This window comes from Myxine glutinosa, chromosome 2 (assembly GCF_964187855.1).
Source record: "Myxine glutinosa chromosome 2, kmMyxGlut1.1, whole genome shotgun sequence".
Classification (NCBI taxonomy): domain Eukaryota; kingdom Metazoa; phylum Chordata; class Myxini; order Myxiniformes; family Myxinidae; genus Myxine; species Myxine glutinosa.
The window spans coordinates 271,504,443-271,523,625 of NC_136262.1; the positions used below are offsets into that span (position 1 = coordinate 271,504,443).

At 46.8% G+C, this 19,183-nt stretch overlaps 1 protein-coding gene across 2 annotated transcripts in view; it reads left to right on the forward strand.

Annotated features, from left to right (window-relative positions):
• LOC137420545 (dedicator of cytokinesis protein 1) overlaps nt 1-19,183 on the forward strand; it is a gene marked incomplete in the record, with an annotated part of 615,378 nt that overhangs the window by 552,979 nt on the left and 43,216 nt on the right. For both annotated transcript variants that reach the window (XM_078772553.1, XM_078772554.1), the window contains 1 exon segment: nt 13,153-13,342. In XM_078772553.1, coding sequence (XP_078628679.1) covers nt 13,153-13,342 — 190 coding nt within the window.

Below are 19,183 nucleotides of genomic sequence, written 5' to 3' on the forward strand. Positions count from 1 at the left end.
CCGTTTCGCGACGCTTGATGCGTGGCCGATAAGAGGGCGGGCCGCCATTTGGCAGACTGCAGGCCCAAGCGGGGCCTTCGAATCCGGCGACATCGGCTTGTTACGAGCTGCATTCGCCCTTTTCACATCTTCACCTCTCGTCCATCAACACCACCAAGTACCCCCTGTCTTGTATGAATGTTGTCCAGGCCTAAGGTTTATCTCGTTAGGGTCACCCCGCGAAACCCTTAATTGTAGCTCCCTAGATAAGAGCGGGTTATTACTCATAGTTGAATTATAATGTTATCGTGAACGCCTTGCTTGTTTTGTGTACCCTAATGTTCCCCCATTAAATCTGGTTGATTCGTATGGAAGTTGCCGCACTGCATTCATCTGTGTCGCATTGAAGAGCAATCCGCTCGATTTGTAATTAAAACCAAACTGGCTACAGGTTGCGGCAGACTTCGCTCGGTCTCTGACAAACCCAACCTGTAGCGACGGGTGTCTCCCCAACTGGCAAGGCACAGGTGTAATTTGGTATCGCGATAGAGGCGCGTAACCCGAGATCTGTGTCGAACCAGCCGGCGTTGCACCCGTGGGACGGCCGTGCCGGGAGGCGCGACCCGTCACCTACAACACTGGTGTCAGGAGTCAGGATTTGGACCTGGGGTGCATTTCGCACCCCGAACATCGATTGTGAGAGGCGCGTAAAAAAAAAAAGAAAAAAACACGTCGCTCGCAAATTCCAAATTTGGTTTCATTTTTATTTTGAGTGGATTGGGTGTCAAACTTCGTAATTTATAAAGGAAGATGGAGTCGCAAAATGGCTGCGCGGCTCAGCAGCGTGACACGAGGTGGGAGAGAATCGGTATTAAGAGTGCAACGAGCCGCACATCACGAAGAAAACGCTCCCACCCACCGATCCAAACCACGTGGTCACAGCATGCGTCATGGCAAAATAAGCAGGACGACAATGCGTACATTAACGAGCTTCATGCACGATTGGACGATGCCTGGGAGCAGGTGGAGTGTAAGGAGGATTATATTGGGGAGTTACACACGAAATTGCATGAGGCACTACAGCAGGCAAGTGAGGTTCAGGAAAATGAGGAGCAAAGGGAGTCACAACAATTGGTCGATGCACAGGAACGAATTCACTGGACGGAAATGGCCTTGGCCGGCGCATTGCGAGACAACACAGATTCCAGATGGGAACGAGCACGGATTCTCGAATTGGAATTGGAACAACTGAAGGGAGAATTGTCTGAGAAATCAAGCCAGTTTCGGGAATCAGAGTACAGAGGAAATGAACTGGCACGTCAAATGGAAAGTAGCAAGGAATACGGGAAGAGGATGGACAAAAGGAGAGAGGAAGCATGCGAAAGAGTAGAGGAGATAAGTGAGGAAAAAGAGAGGATGGAGAGTGAAATGTTAAGGAACCACACTGTGCAGATTGAACAGATGGAAGCCAAAGCCAGGTTAAAGAATGACATGGATGAAAGGGTAATGAAAGAACAACGAATGAAGCAGGAGAAGGAAATCAATCAATTGAGAGAAACGACGAGATTGGAGAATGAAGAACAAAAGAGACGATGGGATACGAAACAAAAAGAATATGAATTTGAAATTGATCAACTAAAAAGGAACTACACTGTGCAGATCGAACAGGCAGAAGCCAAAGCAAGGTCAAAGAATGAGATGGATGAACGTGTAATGAAAGAACAACGAATGAAGCAGGAAAAGGAAATCAATCAATTGAGAGAAACGACGAGATTGGAGAATGAAGCACAAGAGGGACGGTGGCATAAGAAACAAGAGGAATATGAATCGGAAATTGACCAAGTAAAGGAGAAAGCAAGGGTGGAGTCCGCAGAGATGGAAAGACTCCGGAAAGGTAACGAACAACTAAAAAGGCTCAGAGAGGAAGAACGACTCAACTGGGAAAGAAAATGGAGCCAGGAAGTAGGGCAGCACAATAATGTGGGATGTGTGACGTCATCACAGGGAGGAATGTTAGTGGTGCAGGACTTGATTGGCATCACTCGTCGAATGAAACAACAATTGGAGCAAACCCTGGTGATGGAGACATGGAGGGAGTATACGGGGTTGTTGACTCATGAAATACATTTTGAGCAGGTCCAGCAAGTGAAGCTGACAGGCCCAGAGGAGTGTGGCGAACCAATGATGAGCGACCGGACCGATGTGACTTTGGAACGAAGCAGGTACGTGGGCATCTGCATACATGGTGCGGACGATGAGCTTAAGTTCGCAATTGGATTTGATGTTAATCAAGAGACTCTGTCCGATGGGGTGCACGTATGCGTGACACCTGAATGTGTGGATGGAATGCCTGTGGATGAATGCTGTGAGCCCATAGTCCAGTTTACAGCACCGGGGTGTGCTGTCAAGGCCGAAACGTGTGTGAGTGCGGAGCATGGAATGAGTGGTGACGTAGGAAATAGGTTCGAGGTGCAAGGGGAAATAGAAATTCCACCAGGAGCAGGCTTTAGAAAGGGGATTGTAATTTCTCCCTCAGCTTCACAGGAACTTCGAGGTAGAGCGCAGATGCGTAGCAGGCGGCGTTGGCATGCGTCACATACTCCCTGGACCCATTTTCGAACAAGAGGGGCCCAGCAACGACACCGCCAGGTGTCCCTTGGTCATCGGACCTCTCTGAGGACACGAGGGGTTCGGCTAGCTAAATGGGATTTACCTGTCTTCAGGGAATTAAAGAGAAGAGGGGGAGGCCGCTCCCCCAAGTGGGGTCTACCTGACTTCCGCGAACCCTGGAGAAAAGGAGGGGGTGGACCACGACCCCAATTGAGACGTGACCCTTATGAGCCGTGGCGGAAAGGCGGCGGGGCCATGTAAGGGGTAATGAGGGATTCCTTCCCTCACTCCCTTTCCAATGAGCCACAGAAGCAGGCCAGATTGGAAAGAAAAAAAAAAAAAAAAAAGGGAATTCTTGACTGAAAATAATATCGAGAGAGATTGCAAATTGAGAGACTGACAGAAGAGACAAGAGTGGCACAAGTGGATGTGCGTGACTATTTAAAAAAAAAAAAAAAAAAGTGAGAGAAATAGTGGGGACATGACAGACAGGGCGTTAAACACCCCTGCAAAAAGTGGAAGGTGTTGGATGGTGTTGTGGACTGGGTGTGTGGCACTGTGGAATGAATGACGAAGGTGTTTGGGATGAATGGCGTGATTGTGTGAATGAGGAGAGTGAGTGCGAACAATGTACCCTGTTGGTAGGAGTCTCCTAACCAAGTGAGTGTAGGTTAGGGGGACTTAGTGGATTTGACGTGGATTCTGGCTGCTGTTCCATTGTGCAGGCGGACTGCTAGGGGTAGGTGCAGCCAAGGTATGGTGGTACTGGCTGGGAGTGTGACATGGTATTGGAAGTTGGTGAGTCGGGAGGGGACACCAGACAGTAGGGTTTAGAGTGCTAAGAGAGCACAGTGCGGGGGCTAGAGAGCCACCCGGTTAGAGTGCTTGGAGAGCACAGTGTGGGGGCTAGAGAGCCACCCCTTATTTAGGAGCGCCAGAGGCGCGCTCAGGTGAACCCCGAGGTCGCTGGGTGTCCCCCACCACCTATTGGAAGCAGGCAAAGAGGCCTAGTTGTAGTCACACTCCCCAGCCAATGAGTTATGCCTGGCACCACCAAGTGAAGAAAAAGAGACAAATAAGGGCCTTGCCCAGGTTTAAAAGAATGGAACAGTGTGCCAGGTTGGGAAAAATGGGTCATTAGGATCATTGTGGCAATGGCAGGGTTTGTGCCATTGGTTAGAGCTTCAAGTAAAAGGTTAGGTTCGATGAACTCTCCTCCGCACCATTCATGTGTGACACCTGGTACGAGTCGTGTTGATGGGAAAGTTGTGAACAAGGGCCAGGTTCGGTCGCCCTCTCCAAGTGCCAGAGAAGCCACCAGTGTGTCATGAGCACACAGATAACAATTGATTAAGAAGCACACCATCCTGTCAGCTAAAAAGTGAAAGGACTTTTTAAGAAGACCATACTAAAACAAGTCGTACCAAGATAAGTCAGGCAAGGAAGGTTAAGGGTACTCTTCATTTTGCCTGGGCTGAGGTCATCACCCCCACTTGCACCCTCAAGAATGCCTCCAGACTGCATTTGCTTACCATCGGTAGAACTGTGCCACCTGCTGTCCAAGGCAGGGCTTGTTGCCTGCTGCTGCTCGGTTGTGTGCCATGTGGGCCGAAGCATTTTTGTGGGCCATGGAGGCCAAAGTGCTTTTGCGGGCTGTTGCAGCCGAAGATTCATGCCGTCTTGTGGGCTCAGTGGGCCGAAGGACTCTTTGTGAGATTAGGCCACTGGGCCGACTGAACTCACCTGGTGAGAGGCCAATAAGGCCACGGAGTAAGGAAACCCCTCTGGGGTGAAGACACAACACTGCCGGGAGGAGGCGTGAAGGAGCGAACACGTCAAGAAGCTTTGAAACTCTGAATGTCTTGCTCCGATGTGAATATTGGTGTTGAAAGTAACATTGAATGCCCTCCTGCGCAAATGCATAATTAGAATGTTAAGTATTGTGCATAGAGTGTGGATGTGTTTGTTAGATTAGTGATCCGACACACTAGGATAGGGACATGCCAATCTTACTGATACTTTGCTTCTTGGAGTTAAGTGCTTGCAATGTTGTGGGTTAGAGTAAATGGGAGATTTGTGCTGTACGTTAGACAGGGCCATTCCCGCGGGCTGCCCCTAGTGGAGGCTCGGGAGAGCCTCGGGAGAAAGGTGGGGGTAGTGTTGCGGAAATGGCCCTTAGTGGTTTATTAAATATAGAATTAGTTCAGGTCCCCTCTTAGATGTATGTTTACCATAGATCGTCTGTACTGGGATGGTAGTTTTGTGTCGGAAGGTGTAGCAGGCTGTTTTGTGTGGTGCATTGGTGGTGTACAAGAGACGGTTCCCTTTTAATTACATCTTGACAATCAAACAAGGTGCAAGTTCCATTAAGACCGGCCTCGGTGGCAATGCCATGATCAAGGCAATGGATTGACGTGAGAAAGCGCGATTGAGCGGGCAAAAACGACAAGCGCCGTCGAAAACCGGAAGCGGCGCTTCCAGGTAGTCGCTGAGCACGTGCGAGGGAAGAGGTGGAAAAAGATGCATGCGCGGATGGCGTGTGGACAGGCCTTCGCGGCGGACGAGAACCACCAAGGCGAGTGAGAATAACGGAGTTCTCTCTCTCTCTCGGAAGAAGGGAGTTCGACAATCGTGCTGATCGCGTGGCCGCCGTTTCGCGACGCTTGATGCGTGGCCGATAAGAGGGCGGGCCGCCATTTGGCAGACTGCAGGCCCAAGCGGGGCCTTCGAATCCGGCGACATCGGCTTGTTACGAGCTGCATTCGCCCTTTTCACATCTTCACCTCTCGTCCATCAACACCACCAAGTACCCCCTGTCTTGTATGAATGTTGTCCAGGCCTAAGGTTTATCTCGTTAGGGTCACCCCGCGAAACCCTTAATTGTAGCTCCCTAGATAAGAGCGGGTTATTACTCATAGTTGAATTATAATGTTATCGTGAACGCCTTGCTTGTTTTGTGTACCCTAATGTTCCCCCATTAAATCTGGTTGATTCGTATGGAAGTTGCCGCACTGCATTCATCTGTGTCGCATTGAAGAGCAATCCGCTCGATTTGTAATTAAAACCAAACTGGCTACAGGTTGCGGCAGACTTCGCTCGGTCTCTGACAAACCCAACCTGTAGCGACGGGTGTCTCCCCAACTGGCAAGGCACAGGTGTAATTTGGTATCGCGATAGAGGCGCGTAACCCGAGATCTGTGTCGAACCAGCCGGCGTTGCACCCGTGGGACGGCCGTGCCGGGAGGCGCGACCCGTCACCTACAACAATATATATATATATATATATATATATATATATATATATATATATATATATATATATATATATATATATATATACTGTATATATATATATATATACTGTATATATATATATACACACACACACACACACACACACACACACACACACACACACACACACACACACACACACACACACACACACATATGGGAGGGGCAGAGAGAGGAGGGAGGGTGGAGGGGAGAGAGAAATGAGGGAGGAGAGAAGAAGGGAGGATGAAGGGGGAAATGGAGATTGAGGAGGATGGGGGAGCAGGGAGTAGAGAGAAGGGAAAGAGGGTGGAGCGAGGAAACAGGGGTTGGGGGGCAGTGGAATGGAGGGGGAGAGTGTCTCTCGCCCAAAAAAGTTAGTCGATAAAAAAATGGGTGCGTGAAAACAAAAAGGCAGCTCTGTATACTGTAATGCCATGGCTTGCAAAAGCAGCCTGAATAGTGTTCATCAAGTGGTGGTTCACCTCTTTAATCATATTCAGAAAGGTTGTTATGACACCCAAACCTCCCCGGCCTTGTGACTAAAAACAAAAAGGGAGCTCTGTCTACTGTAAGGCCATGGCTTGCAAAAGGAGCCTGAATAGCGTTCACCAATCTCTAGATGTGGTAAATATTGTCAGATTTCACTCCAGATTTGGACATTATTTAGTCTACAGCATCCAATCCTCATATCCGAATCCAGATTTTGATGGCATGCTTCAATTATGTAATGATAATAATCGATCGTGTTTCCAAGGCAAGGTACATTTAAGTAGGCCGAAACAAAATGGCGGCTTAAGAACCCAGCGAGGTGCAGTGGGCTGACCAAGATGGCGGGCCGCCATATTGGTACATCACCACATCGGGTTTTTACGGCGTAGTCCAAAGGGCAAAGCTGTCTATGACAGTGTTTGTCCGTCCGTATGTCCCCTCAAACATGTACCAATCAGAGCTGAGGATCTGGTCATATGACAGGGTGATGTGATTACGTCTGATGTCGGTACGGCGGCTGACTCCGCACACCGCCATTTTAATTGCAATTTTGTTCATGCCGAACATATAGTCGATCCTGTCATATATCACAATCGCCATGCTCCACCTTTACGTTTTTCATCCAGTGTGAAACACAAACAAACCGATTGTTAAAATGATCATGAAATATCGAAAGCATCGGCGTTACGGCTCTTCCAACAAAATGGTACGTATAGGCCTTCGGCTTCATGCCTCACCTTCGGACCGCTTTGGACAAATTAAGCCCAGGTTTCTTAATACAGTAGTGTATCATTTCAGTAGTATCGTTTTCGTAATAATGATATAGTAAATATAACCATATCACTTTAATCCCAATGTCGTGAATGGAAAGTTGATGGATTGAAGCGGTGTATGGTTCATGAATCAATGATAAGCGGTGTAACCGCGTAAGTAAGGAATTAGCCTCGGGTTTTTTTTATAGTAATATAATTTTCGTAATAATGATAACGTAACGTCAATATTATAAAAAATGTAATCTAAACAAAAAATGTAATGTAAGTCCTAGTGAATGCAAAGTTACTAGAGGTTAAAATATATCTTCTATATATTAAAGCAGCGGCAGTTTTGTGTCACGCTACGTCATTACTCATTACGTCTATCTTCAACGAAAGTATCAAACATCCCTGCTATGCCGCTGTTCGACTTTCGGTGTTGTTTTCTTGTTAGCACCTCTTTAATCATCTTCAAAAAGGATGTTATAACACACCCAAACACCGAGTTTCCATCCTTGCAATCTGTTGGAGGTCCAGGTGTATGCATGCAAAGTTTTGTGGCCACTAGGTTTCATGGTTTTGGAGTTATGGAGGAGACAGATGGATGGACAGACACTGCCTTTTATTATTAATTGATAGATAGATAGGTGTGTGTGTGTGTGTGTGTGTGTGTGTGTGTGTGTGTGTGTGTGTGTGTGTGTGTGTGTGTGTGTTTTTAAACCATCCCCAAATGATCTATTTTAATGTGCACCCGAATTGCCTCACTCACCGAAGTTATTTGTTCACATACAACAAACAACAACATGCATTTTAAAGGCCATTTTCCCTGCTAGAGCGGGGGTTAGCCTTGCGGTCCCCATGACAATCTTCTCCATTTTGCCCTATTTTCTGCATCTCTCCTTGTTAACCCCCTTGCCCGCATTTCTTCTTCCACCATCTTTAGCCAAGTCTTTCTCGGTCTTCCCCGTCTTCTACTTCCTTCTACATTCATTTCCATCACTTTTCTCAACCAGTCACTTTCATCCTTCCTCAACACATGACCAAACCATCTCAACCTGTTCCTCTTCACAGCATCAATCACAGGCTCGATTCCCATCATCTTTCGCAATTCATCATTTGTCTTCCTCTCTCTCAACGATACTCCGCACATCCGTCGAACCATTCGCATTTCCACCCTTTCCAACCTTCGTTGCTGCTCTACGTTCATTACCCATGTCTCGCTCCCATAAATCATAACACTTCTCACACATGCAGCATACACCTTTCCCTTCAGCTTCAACGACACTCCCCTCATCATCAGCACGCCACTCAATTCCCGAAACTTCTTCCATGCACATCTCACTCGAGCAACCGTTGCCGAGTCTGATCCACCTTCTCCATTCAGCATGTCTCCGAGGTAGCAAAATGTTTTCACACCTTCCAGCTTCACGCCGTCTCCAAGATCCAACTCAACATTTCCTCCATCTGCAGCTCCCTCTGTGCACACCTTACATTTGAATGTAGCTGCCACACTGGTTAATGACCCTCTCAGACCACTACATTTTTGATGAACCCACTCAGCGCACATTGTACACTGAATGGAGTTCACTCCGACACCCTTCCTACACACAGCACAGGGCCACTTCCCAGTTCTTTCCACCTCACCACATGCTTTACCACTTGCCATCACCTTCGTCTTTCCGATATTCACCTTCAGACCTTTTGTCTCCATACATTCCTTCCACGTGTTCATCTTTTCCTTCAGTCCATCCATACTTTCCGCAATCAACACCAGATCATCTGCATACAACAACTCCCACGGTAAACCCTCCTTTACGTTCTGAGCCAGCACCTCCATCACAGCTACAAATAGTAGTGGACTTAGTACCGACCCCTGATGCACTCCCACCTTCACCTCAAACTCACCACTGTTCCCGTCCTTCGTCCTTACAGCTGTGCGCGCTCTTTTGTACATTGCCATCACTACTCTGATCAACCATTCCTCCACTCCTAACTTCCTCAATGCCCATGTCAATACTTTGCGTGGAACCCGATCGAATGCTTTCTCCAGATCAACAAACCCAAGAAACAACTTCTTCCTCTTCTCCATGTACTTCTCCTGCAACTGCCTCACAATGAAAAGCGCGTCTGTCGTTCCTCTTCCTGGCATAAATCCAAACTGCATTTCGTCGATCTTCACTTTCTTCCTTATCCTCCTCTCCAACACCCTTTCCAATACCTTCATTCCATGCTCCAATAACTTTATCGCTCGGTACGAGCCACACTCCAGAGGGTCACCTTTCCCCTTGTATAGAGGGACGAGGGTACTCTTTTCCCAATCCACTGGAATGCGGCCTTCTTTCACCACCAGATTACAGATCTCTGTCATTCTCTTCACACCCCAACTTCCTGCTGCCTTCAACATATCTCCCACAACTCCCGTCGGCCCTCCAGCTTTTCTACCCTTCATTGCTTTTATCGATTCCTCAACTTCCTTCTCAGTTATCTTCTCTGCCGGTCCGAAAACTGGGTTACTCTCGATGTTGCCATCCCATTCATTCTCTGTATTCAACAGCATTTCCATATATCTTTTCCATCTTCCTTTAATTTCCATCGTGCTTTTTCTGGTCTTCATCAATGATCTCTCTGACTCTCTCGAAAATCCTCTCTATCTCTTTGCTGATGACTCCACTCTCTGCCGCTCCATTCCTCTTCCCTCAGATCGGCAGTCTGCTGCCTCCTCACTCTCTGAAGACCTGGACAAAATCACAGACTGGTCAAACAAGTGGAACATGTCTTTCAATCCTGACAAATCTCACACTCTTACTATGTCTCTCCGAAAAGATCGACTGGACAACCCTCCCATCTACTTTCTCAACAATCCTCTCCAAGAAGTTCTGTCGCTCAAGATTTTGGGTCTCACTATCTGCCATGATCTTTCTTGGGAAAACCACATTTCCAAGCTGGCCTCCAAAGCCAGTCGCCGACTGGGCATCCTCCGTCGTGCGAAGTCCTTCCTCGGCACACCTGAGCTCCTCACCACATACAAGGCTTTCATCCGCAGCTCAATGGAATACTGTTCTCCCCTATGGGCCGGTGCTCCTGCCTCACACCTAGCTCGGCTTCACGCTGTTGAAACCAAAGCTTTCAGAATTATTGGAATCTCCCGCGATGAAGCTATCTCTGAGGGCCTTTCACTCACTCACCGCAGGCAGGTAGGTGGTCTTTCTGTCTTCTACCGACTCCTCTCCGGCCTTGCACCCCCAGCTCTCTCTGTGCTCTGTCCCCCAAATATTCCTACAGGTCGCACAAGATCTGCCAGCAACCCTCTGATGGTTAAACTGCCGAAATCTCGGCTCTCCGCTCACCTTCACTCTTTCATTCCTCTTTTCTCCCGCCTCTGGAACAAACTACCTCACTCCCTTCAATCCCACTCCTCCCTCCAGGTCTTTAAAACAGCTGTTCACCACCATCTCTTATCTTCCCCCATCCAAAACCTTGATCTTTTCTACCCCCGCTAATTCACCCCAGATCCACCTTGTTTGAAATTCCAACTTCTTTCCTGTAAGTCCTGGCAGGGTCCATATGTTTTATACCTCTCCCACTGCCCCCTTCCCACGCCCCCCCCCCCCCCCCAAAGCCCTCGCCCTCTCTCAGATCTCTCGATGTCTCCATGTCTCTCGGTCCCTGCTCTCAAATGTTGTGTTTGTGTCCTTCCCCCTCTCTCCCCATCTTGTCTACCGCTCCCTATGTTATATGTTTTATGTGTCGGTTTGTCTTTCTGTGTGATTAATGTTCGCTCTTTCACGAGCCTCGAACTTGTATACAAAAAAAAAAAAAAAAAAAAAAAAAAAAAAAAATTCCATCTGGGTCGACAACGATTTGTCCCACTTCATCCTTCAAGCAGCTCACCCCCATCACATCACACCTCTCTTTCGCTATCTGCTTTGCAATCCTGAATACTGCTTTCTGACCCTCTTCCGAATCCAAGCGTTCTCCGAACATTTTCCTACATGCCTCCTGCGCCTTTGCTACCTCTTTCTTTGCAGCCTTCCTGGCTGCCTTATAACTTTCATGCTCTGCTGTTCTGCTCCCGTACCCTTCGCCTTCTGCCACTCCTTGAACTTCTTCCTCTTCTCGTCAATCCTCTTTCCAACTTCATCATCCCACCACCATGTTTCCGAGTGCCTCGGTGGTCCTTTTGTCCATCCACATACCTCACCAACGGCTCCCAACAGACTAGCTTTCATTGACATCCAACCACTTTCAAGCTCAACCACATCATCCTCGACCCTACTCAGCCTCTCTTTTAATGCCTCCCTTACAGTCACCTCTTTCAACCTCCACACCTTCATTCTCGGTTGGTACTTCACCCGCCGAGCTCTCCTCGCACCTTTCACCCTTACGTCGCAGACAACCAAGTGGTGCTGTGAAACAGCCTCCTCCCCCGGGATCACCTTTGTGTCTCGGAGGTGCCCCCTATCTCGCCTACGCACCATCAGGTAGTCAACGGTTGTTGTCGACCCACCTGACGTGTATGTAAGAAGCTTATTATCCTCTTTCTGGAACTGAGTATTACAAATCAACAAATCAGCTCCATCAGCAAACTCCAAAATCCTTTCACCTTCTCCATTTCTCACACCATATCCGTAACCCCCATGAACTCCGTCAAAACCATCCATACTCCTTCCCACATGTCCATTTAGGTCTCCTCCTACCACAACAACTTCCTCATCTTTCACGTTTTCCATCAGCTTCTCTATCGCACACCAGAACTTGTCCTTCTCTTCATCGCTCCGACCAACCTGCGGAGCATATCCCGAGATGACGTTCACCAAGAACTTTCCAATCATCATTTTCACCATCATCAACCTATCACTCACTCTAGTCACACTCACCACACTGTCTACAAACTCCTCAGAAAACAGGACACCAACACCATTCATGCCCTCCAGGCACCCTTGCCACACAAACTTGTATTTCTGTCCCTGCCTACCCTTCACCATTCTCACACCACTTCCCTTCCATCTCGTCTCTTGCACACAACATATGTCCACTCGTCTTCTGACCAATACTTCCACCACTTCTCCTGATCTCCCTGTCATTGTCCCTACATTCCATGTCCCAAACCTCAGAAACCGATCTCCACTTCGGGCTGTACCCTGCCCACATGTAGTTGTAATTGTCATGGTTCTCTTTTTGAGGCAATGTTTTTTTTTTTATGGCCGGATGCCCTTCCTGACGCCAACCCTCTTAGTCGCCTCCTACGGCACGCAGGGATACGGCGTACCTATTCTTATCCAGGGTACACACTGGGAAACGTTTAAAACATGGAAATCCTGGGGGGGGGGGGGGGGGGGGTGACGGGATCACCGCTGCGGTTTAAACATATTAAAATAAATATTTAAACAAAACCATGAAAACAATCTGGGAAAAGTCTCTAAGTGAGAACGTGGATTTGAGAAAGCAGGAGCAGAGGTGAAAGAACAAACGAGAATATAGGGGGCGGGGCACAAGTCGAGACGAGGAGGCCGCACGAGGCGCGGACAAAGAAACGACTAATTACACACAAATTTGCAACAACTACAAAACCAAAACCAAATAGAAACACACAATAACACATACACAACAAAATACGCAGCGGAAATTTGACAAAGAAACGAACGGGAAAACACTCAAACTTTGATGCCGTGGAGAGATCAAAGCAAGCCCCGTCGCTCGAGGGACCGGAAGCGGAACCCCACATACAATGATACATGTTAATTAATAATACTGATTAGATATGTTAACTTTTCCAGTGTACAAACCATGACCGATGTATTTATCATGCATAATGTGTATGGATGTGAGATTTATTTTTTTATTGGTTAACTTGTTATTCTCACCTGTTCCTGAAAGAACACAAAAGTATATTGTATACTTTGAACACAAAATGAAATTGTATATTATACTTTGCATCGTTCACCGAGTGAGTCTGCACTGGTTCTAAGATATACCACAAATCGATAAGCTGTACTATGGTGAGGTCTGTGTTCAATGCGATGTCGTGATTTTATATTCAATGCAGACATGAAATGTCAACACCACGGAAGATGTCAGTCGTTTCAAGATCCCGAGAGTGGTTGAACATTGTTGGTGAAGATTCCAGATCAAATGCGAAGGAAAAACGTGGAAGTCGTCATTGTGAAGTGTTAGACCGTGAGGTTAAACCGGTGGAACCTCAAGCATCTGCAGATGTGTTCACTCTCAGCGAGACGGTGAAAAAGAGCATCAGCACAACAATTTGTGTGATTTCAGTGATATGCTGTAGGTATACTGGATTTAATGGTGTGCTGTAGGTATACTGGAGTTAATGGTGTGCTGTAGGTATACTGGAGTTAATGGTGTGCTGTAGGTATACTAGAGTTAATGGTGTGCTGTAGGTATACAGGAGTTAATTGTGTGCTGTAGGTATACAGGAGTTAATGGTGTGCTGTAGGTATACAAGAGTTGTTAATGGTGTGCTGTAGGTATACTAGAGTTAATGGTGTGCTGTAGGTATACAGGAGTTAATGGTATGCTGTAGGTATACTGGATTTAATGGTGTGCTGTAGGTATACTAGAGTTAATGGTGTGCTGTAGGTATACAGGAGTTAATGGTGTGCTGTAGGTATACAAGAGTTGTTAATGGTGTGCTGTAGGTATACTAGAGTTAATGGTGTGCTGTAGGTATACAGGAGTTAATGGTGTGCTGTAGGTATACAGGAGTTAATGGTGTGCTGTAGGTATACAAGAGTTGTTAATGGTGTGCTGTAGGTATACAGGAGTTAATGGTGTGCTGTAGGTATACAAGAGTTAATGGTGTGCTGTAGGTATACTAGAGTTAATGGTGTGCTGTAGGTATACAGGAGTTAATGGTGTGCTGTAGGTATACAAGAGTTGTTAATGGTGTGCTGTAGGTATACTAGAGTTAATGGTGTGCTGTAGGTATACAGGAGTTAATGGTGTGCTGTAGGTATACAAGAGTTAATGGTGTGCTGTAGGTATACTAGAGTTAATGGTGTGCTGTAGGTATACAGGAGTTAATGGTGTGCTGTAGGTATACAAGAGTTGTTAATGGTGTGCTGTAGGTATACAGGAGTTAATGGTGTGCTGTAAGTATACAAGAGTTGTTAATGGGGTGCTGTAGGTATACTGCAGTTAATGGTGTGCTGTAGGTATACTAGAGTTAATGGTGTGCTGTAGGTATACTAGAGTTAATGGTGTGCTGTATGTATACTGGAGTTAATGGTGTGCTGTAGGTATACTGGAGTTAATGGTGTGGTGTAGGTATACGAGAGTTAATGGTGTGCTGTAGGTATACAGGAGTTAATGGTGTGCTGTAGGTATACAAGAGTTGTTAATGGTGTGCTGTAGGTATACTGGAGTTAATGGTGTGCTGTAGGTATACTAGAGTTGTTAATGGTGTGCTGTAGGTATACTGGAGTTGTTAATGGTGTGGTGTAGATATACTGGAGTTGTTAATGGTGTGGTGTTCCCGGTGTGTACCCTGGTTTAGAATAGGTACAACGTATCCCTGCGTGTCGTAAAAAGCGACTAAGAGGGTTGGCGTCAGGAAGGGCATCCGGCCATAAAAACATTGCCTCAAAAAGAGAACCATGACAATTACAACTACATATGGGCAGGGTGCAGCCCGAAGTGGAGATCGGCTTCTGAGGTTTGGGACATGGAATGTAGGGCCAATGACAGGGAGATCAGGAGAAGTGGTGGAAGTATTGGTCAGAAGAAGAGTGGACATATGTTGTGTGCAAGAGACGAGATGGAAGGGAAGTGGTGTGAGAATGGTGAAGAGTAGGCAGGGACAGAAATACAAGTTTATGTGGCAAAGGTGCCCGGAAGGCGTGCATGGTGTTGGGATCCTGTTTTCTGAGGAGTTTGTAGACAGTGTGGTGAGTGTGACTAGAGTGAGTGATAGGTTGATGATGGTGAAAATGATGATTGGAAAGCTCTTGGTGAACGTCATCTCGGGATATGCTCCACAGGTTGGTCGGAGCGATGAAGAGAAGGACAAGTTCTGGTGTGCGATAGAGAAGCTGATGGAAAACGTGAAATATGAGGATGTTGTTGTGGTAGGAGGAGACCTAAATGGACATGTAGGAAGGAGTATGGACGGTTTTGAGGGAGTTCATGGGGGTTACGGATATGGTGTGAGAAATGGAGAAGATGAAAGGATTTTGGAGTTTGCTGATGGAGGTGATTTGTTGATTTGTAATACTCAGTTCCAGAAAGAGGATAATAAGCCTGTTACATACACGTCAGGTGGGTCGACGACAACCGCTGATTACCTGATGGTGCGTAGGCGAGATAGGGGGCACCTCCGGGACACAAAGGTGATCCCGGGGGAGGAGGCTGTTTCACAGCACCACTTGGTTGTCTGCGACATAAGGGTGAAAGGTGCGAGGAGAGCTCGGCGGGTGAAGTACCAACCGAGAATGAAGGTGTTGAGGTTGAAAGAGGTGACAGTAAGGGAGGCTTTAAAAGAGAGGCTGAGTAGGGTAGAGGATGATGTGGTTGAGCTTGAAAGTGGTTGGATGTCAATGAAAGATAGTCTGTTGGTAGCCGTTGGTGAGGTATGTGGATGGACAAAAGGACCACCGAGGCACTCGGAAACATGGTGGTGGGATGATGAAGTTGGAAAGAGAATTGACGAGAAGAGGAAGAAGTTCAAGGAGTGGCAGAAGGCGAAGGGTACGGGAGCAGAAACAGCAGAGCATGAAAGTTATAAGGCAGCCAAGAAGGCTGCAAAGAAAGAGGTAGCAAAGGCGCAGGAGGCATGTAGGAAAATGTTCGGAGAACGCTTGGATTCGGAAGAGGGTCAGAGAGCGGTATTCAGGATTGCAAAGCAGATAGCGAAAGAGAGGTGTGATGTGATGGGGGTGAGTTGCTTGAAGGATGAAGTGGGACAAATCGTTGTGGACCCAGATGGAATTAAAGGAAGATGGAGGAGATATATGGAAATGATGTTGAATACAGAGAATGAATGGGATGGCAACATAGAGAGTAACCCAGTTTTAGGACCGGCAGAGAAGATAACTGAGAAGGAAGTTGTGGAAGCGATAAAAGCAATGAAGAGTCGAAAAGCGGGAGGGCCGACGGGAGTTGTGGGAGATATGTTGAAGGCAGCAGGAAGTTGGGGTGTGAAGAGAATGACAGAGATCTGTAATCTGGTGGTGAAAGAATGCCGCATTCCAGTGGATTGGGAACTGAGTACCCTCGTCCCTCGAAACAAGGGGAAAGGTGACCCTCTGGAGTGTGGCTTGTACCAAGTGATGAAGTTATTGGAGCATGAAATGAAGGTATTGGAAAGGGTGTTGGAGAGGAGGATAAGGAAGAAGGTGAAGATCGACGAAATGCAGGTTGGATTTATGCCAGGAAGAGGAACCACAGCCGCGCTCTTTATTTTGAGGCAGTTGCAGGAGAAGTACATGGAGAAGAGGAAGAAGTTGTTTCTTGGGTTTGTTGATCTGGAGAAAGCATTCGATAGGGTTCCACGTGAAGTATTGACATGGGCATTGAGGAAGTTAGGAGTGCAGGAATGGTTGATCAGAGTAGTGATGGCAATGTACAAAAGAGCGCGCACAGCTGTAAGGATGAAGGACGGGAACAGTGGTGAGTTTGAGGTGAAGGTGGGAGTGCATCAGGGGTCGGTACTAAGTCCACTACTATTTGTAGCTGTGATGGAGGTGCTGCCTCAGAACGTAAAGGAGGGTTTACCGCGGGAGTTATTGTACGCAGATGATCTGGTGTTGATTGCGGAAAGTATGGATGGACTGAAGGAAAAGATGAACACGTGGAAGGAATGTATGGAGACAAAAGGTCTGAAGGTGAATATAGGAAAGATGAAGGTGATGGCAAGTGGTAAAGCATGTGGTGAGATGGAAAGAACTGGGAAGTGGCCCTGTGCTGTGTGCAGGAAGGGTGTCGGAGTGAACTCCATTCAATGTACACTGTGCGCTGAGTGGGTTCACTAAAAATGCAGTGGTCTGAGAGGGTCATTAACCAGTGTGGCAGCTACAGGGAGCTGCAGATGGAGGAAATGTTAAGTTGGATCTTGGAGACGGCTTGAAGTTGGAAGGTGTGAAAACATTTTGCTACCTCGGAGACATGCTGAATGGAGAAGGTGGATCAGACTCGGCAACGTTTGCGAGAGTGAGATGTGCATGGAAGAGATTTCGGGAACTGAGTGGCGTGCTGATGAGGAGGGGAGTGTCGTTGAAGCTGAAGGGAAAGGTGTATGCTGCATTTGTGAGAAGTGTTATGATTTATGGGAGCGAGACATGGGTAATGAACGTAGAGCAGCAACGAAGGCTGGAAAGGGTGGAAATGCGAATGGTTCGGTGGATGTGTGGAGTATCGTTGAGAGAGAGGAAGACAAATGATGAATTGTGAAAGATGATGGGAATAGAGCCTGTGATTGATGCTGTGAAGAGGAACAGGTTGAGTTGCTTTGGTCATGTGTTAAGGAAGAATGAAAGTGCCTGGTTGAGAAGAGTGATGGAAATGAATGTGGAAGGAAGTGGAGGACGGGGAAGACCGAGAAAGACTTGGCTAAAGATGGTGGAAGAAGAAATGCGGGCAAGGGGGTTAACAAGGAGAGATGCAGAAAATAGGGCAAGATGGAGAAGATTGTCATGGGGACCGCAAGGCTAGCCCCCGCTCTAGCAGGGAAAATGGCCTTAAAATGCATGTTGTTGTTGTTGTTGTTGTTTGTTAATGGTGTGGTGTAGGTATACTGGAGTTGTTATTGGTGTGCTGTAAGTTTACTGGAGTTGTTAATGGTGTGGTGTAGATATACTGGAGTTGTTATTGGTGTGCTGTAGGTTTACTGCAGTTGTTAATGGTGTGCTGTAGGTATACTGGAGTTGTTAATGCTGTGGTGTAGGTATTCTGGAGTTAATGGTGTGCTGTCGGTATACTGGAATTAATGGTGTGCTGTAGGTATACTGGAGTTAAAGGTGTGCTGTAGGTTTACTGGAGTTGTTAATGGTGTGGTGTAGGTATACTGGAGTTGTTAATGGTGTGGTGTAGGTATACTGGAGTTGTTAATGGTGTGCTGTAGGTATAATGGAGTTAATGGTGTGCTGTAGGTTTACTGGAGTTGTTAATGGTGTGCTTTAGGTATAATGGAGTTACTGGTGTGCTGTAGGTTTACTGGAGTTGTTAATGGTGTGCTGTAGGTTTACTGGAGTTGTTAATGGTGTGCTGTAGATATACTGGAGTTGTTAATGGTGTTGTGTAGGTATACCGGAGTTGTTAATGGTGTGCTGTTGGTATACTGGAGTTGTTAATGGTGTGGTGTAGGTATACTGGAGTTAATGATGTGCTGTAGCTGTACTGGAGTTGTTAATGGTGTGATGTAGGTATACTGGAGTTGTTAATGGTGTGGTGTAGATATACTGAGTTGTTAATGGTGTGGTGTAGGTATACCCGAGTTGTTAATGGTGTGCTGTTGGTATACTGGAGTTGTTAATGGTGTGGTGTAGATATACTGGAGTTCTTAATGGTGTGCTATAGGTATACTGGAGTTGTTAATGGTGTGGTGTATGTATACTGGAGTTAATGGTGTGCTGTAGCTGTACTGGAGTTGTTAATGGTGTGATGTAGGTATACTGGAGTTGTTAATGGTGTGGTGTAGATATACTGGAGTAGTTAATGGCGTGCTGTAGGTATACTGGAGTTTATGGTGTGCTGTTGGTATACTTCGAGTTGTTAATGGTGTGCTGTAGGTATACTGGAGTTAATGGTGTGCTGTAGATATACTGGAGTTGATGGTGTGCTGTAGGTATACTGGAGTTGTTAATGGTGTGCTGTATGTATACTGGAGTTAATGGTGTGCTGTAGCTATACTGGAGTTGTTAATGGTGTGCTCTAGCTATACTGGAGTTGTTAATGGTGTGCTGTAGGTATACTGGAGTTGTTAATGGTGTGCTGTAGGTATACTGGAGTTGTTAATGGTGTGCTATAGCTATCTCGAGTTGTTAATGGTGTGCTGTAGGGATACTGGAGTTGTTAATGGGGTGATGGTCATGTGCTGGAGTTGTTAATGGTGTGCAGTTGAT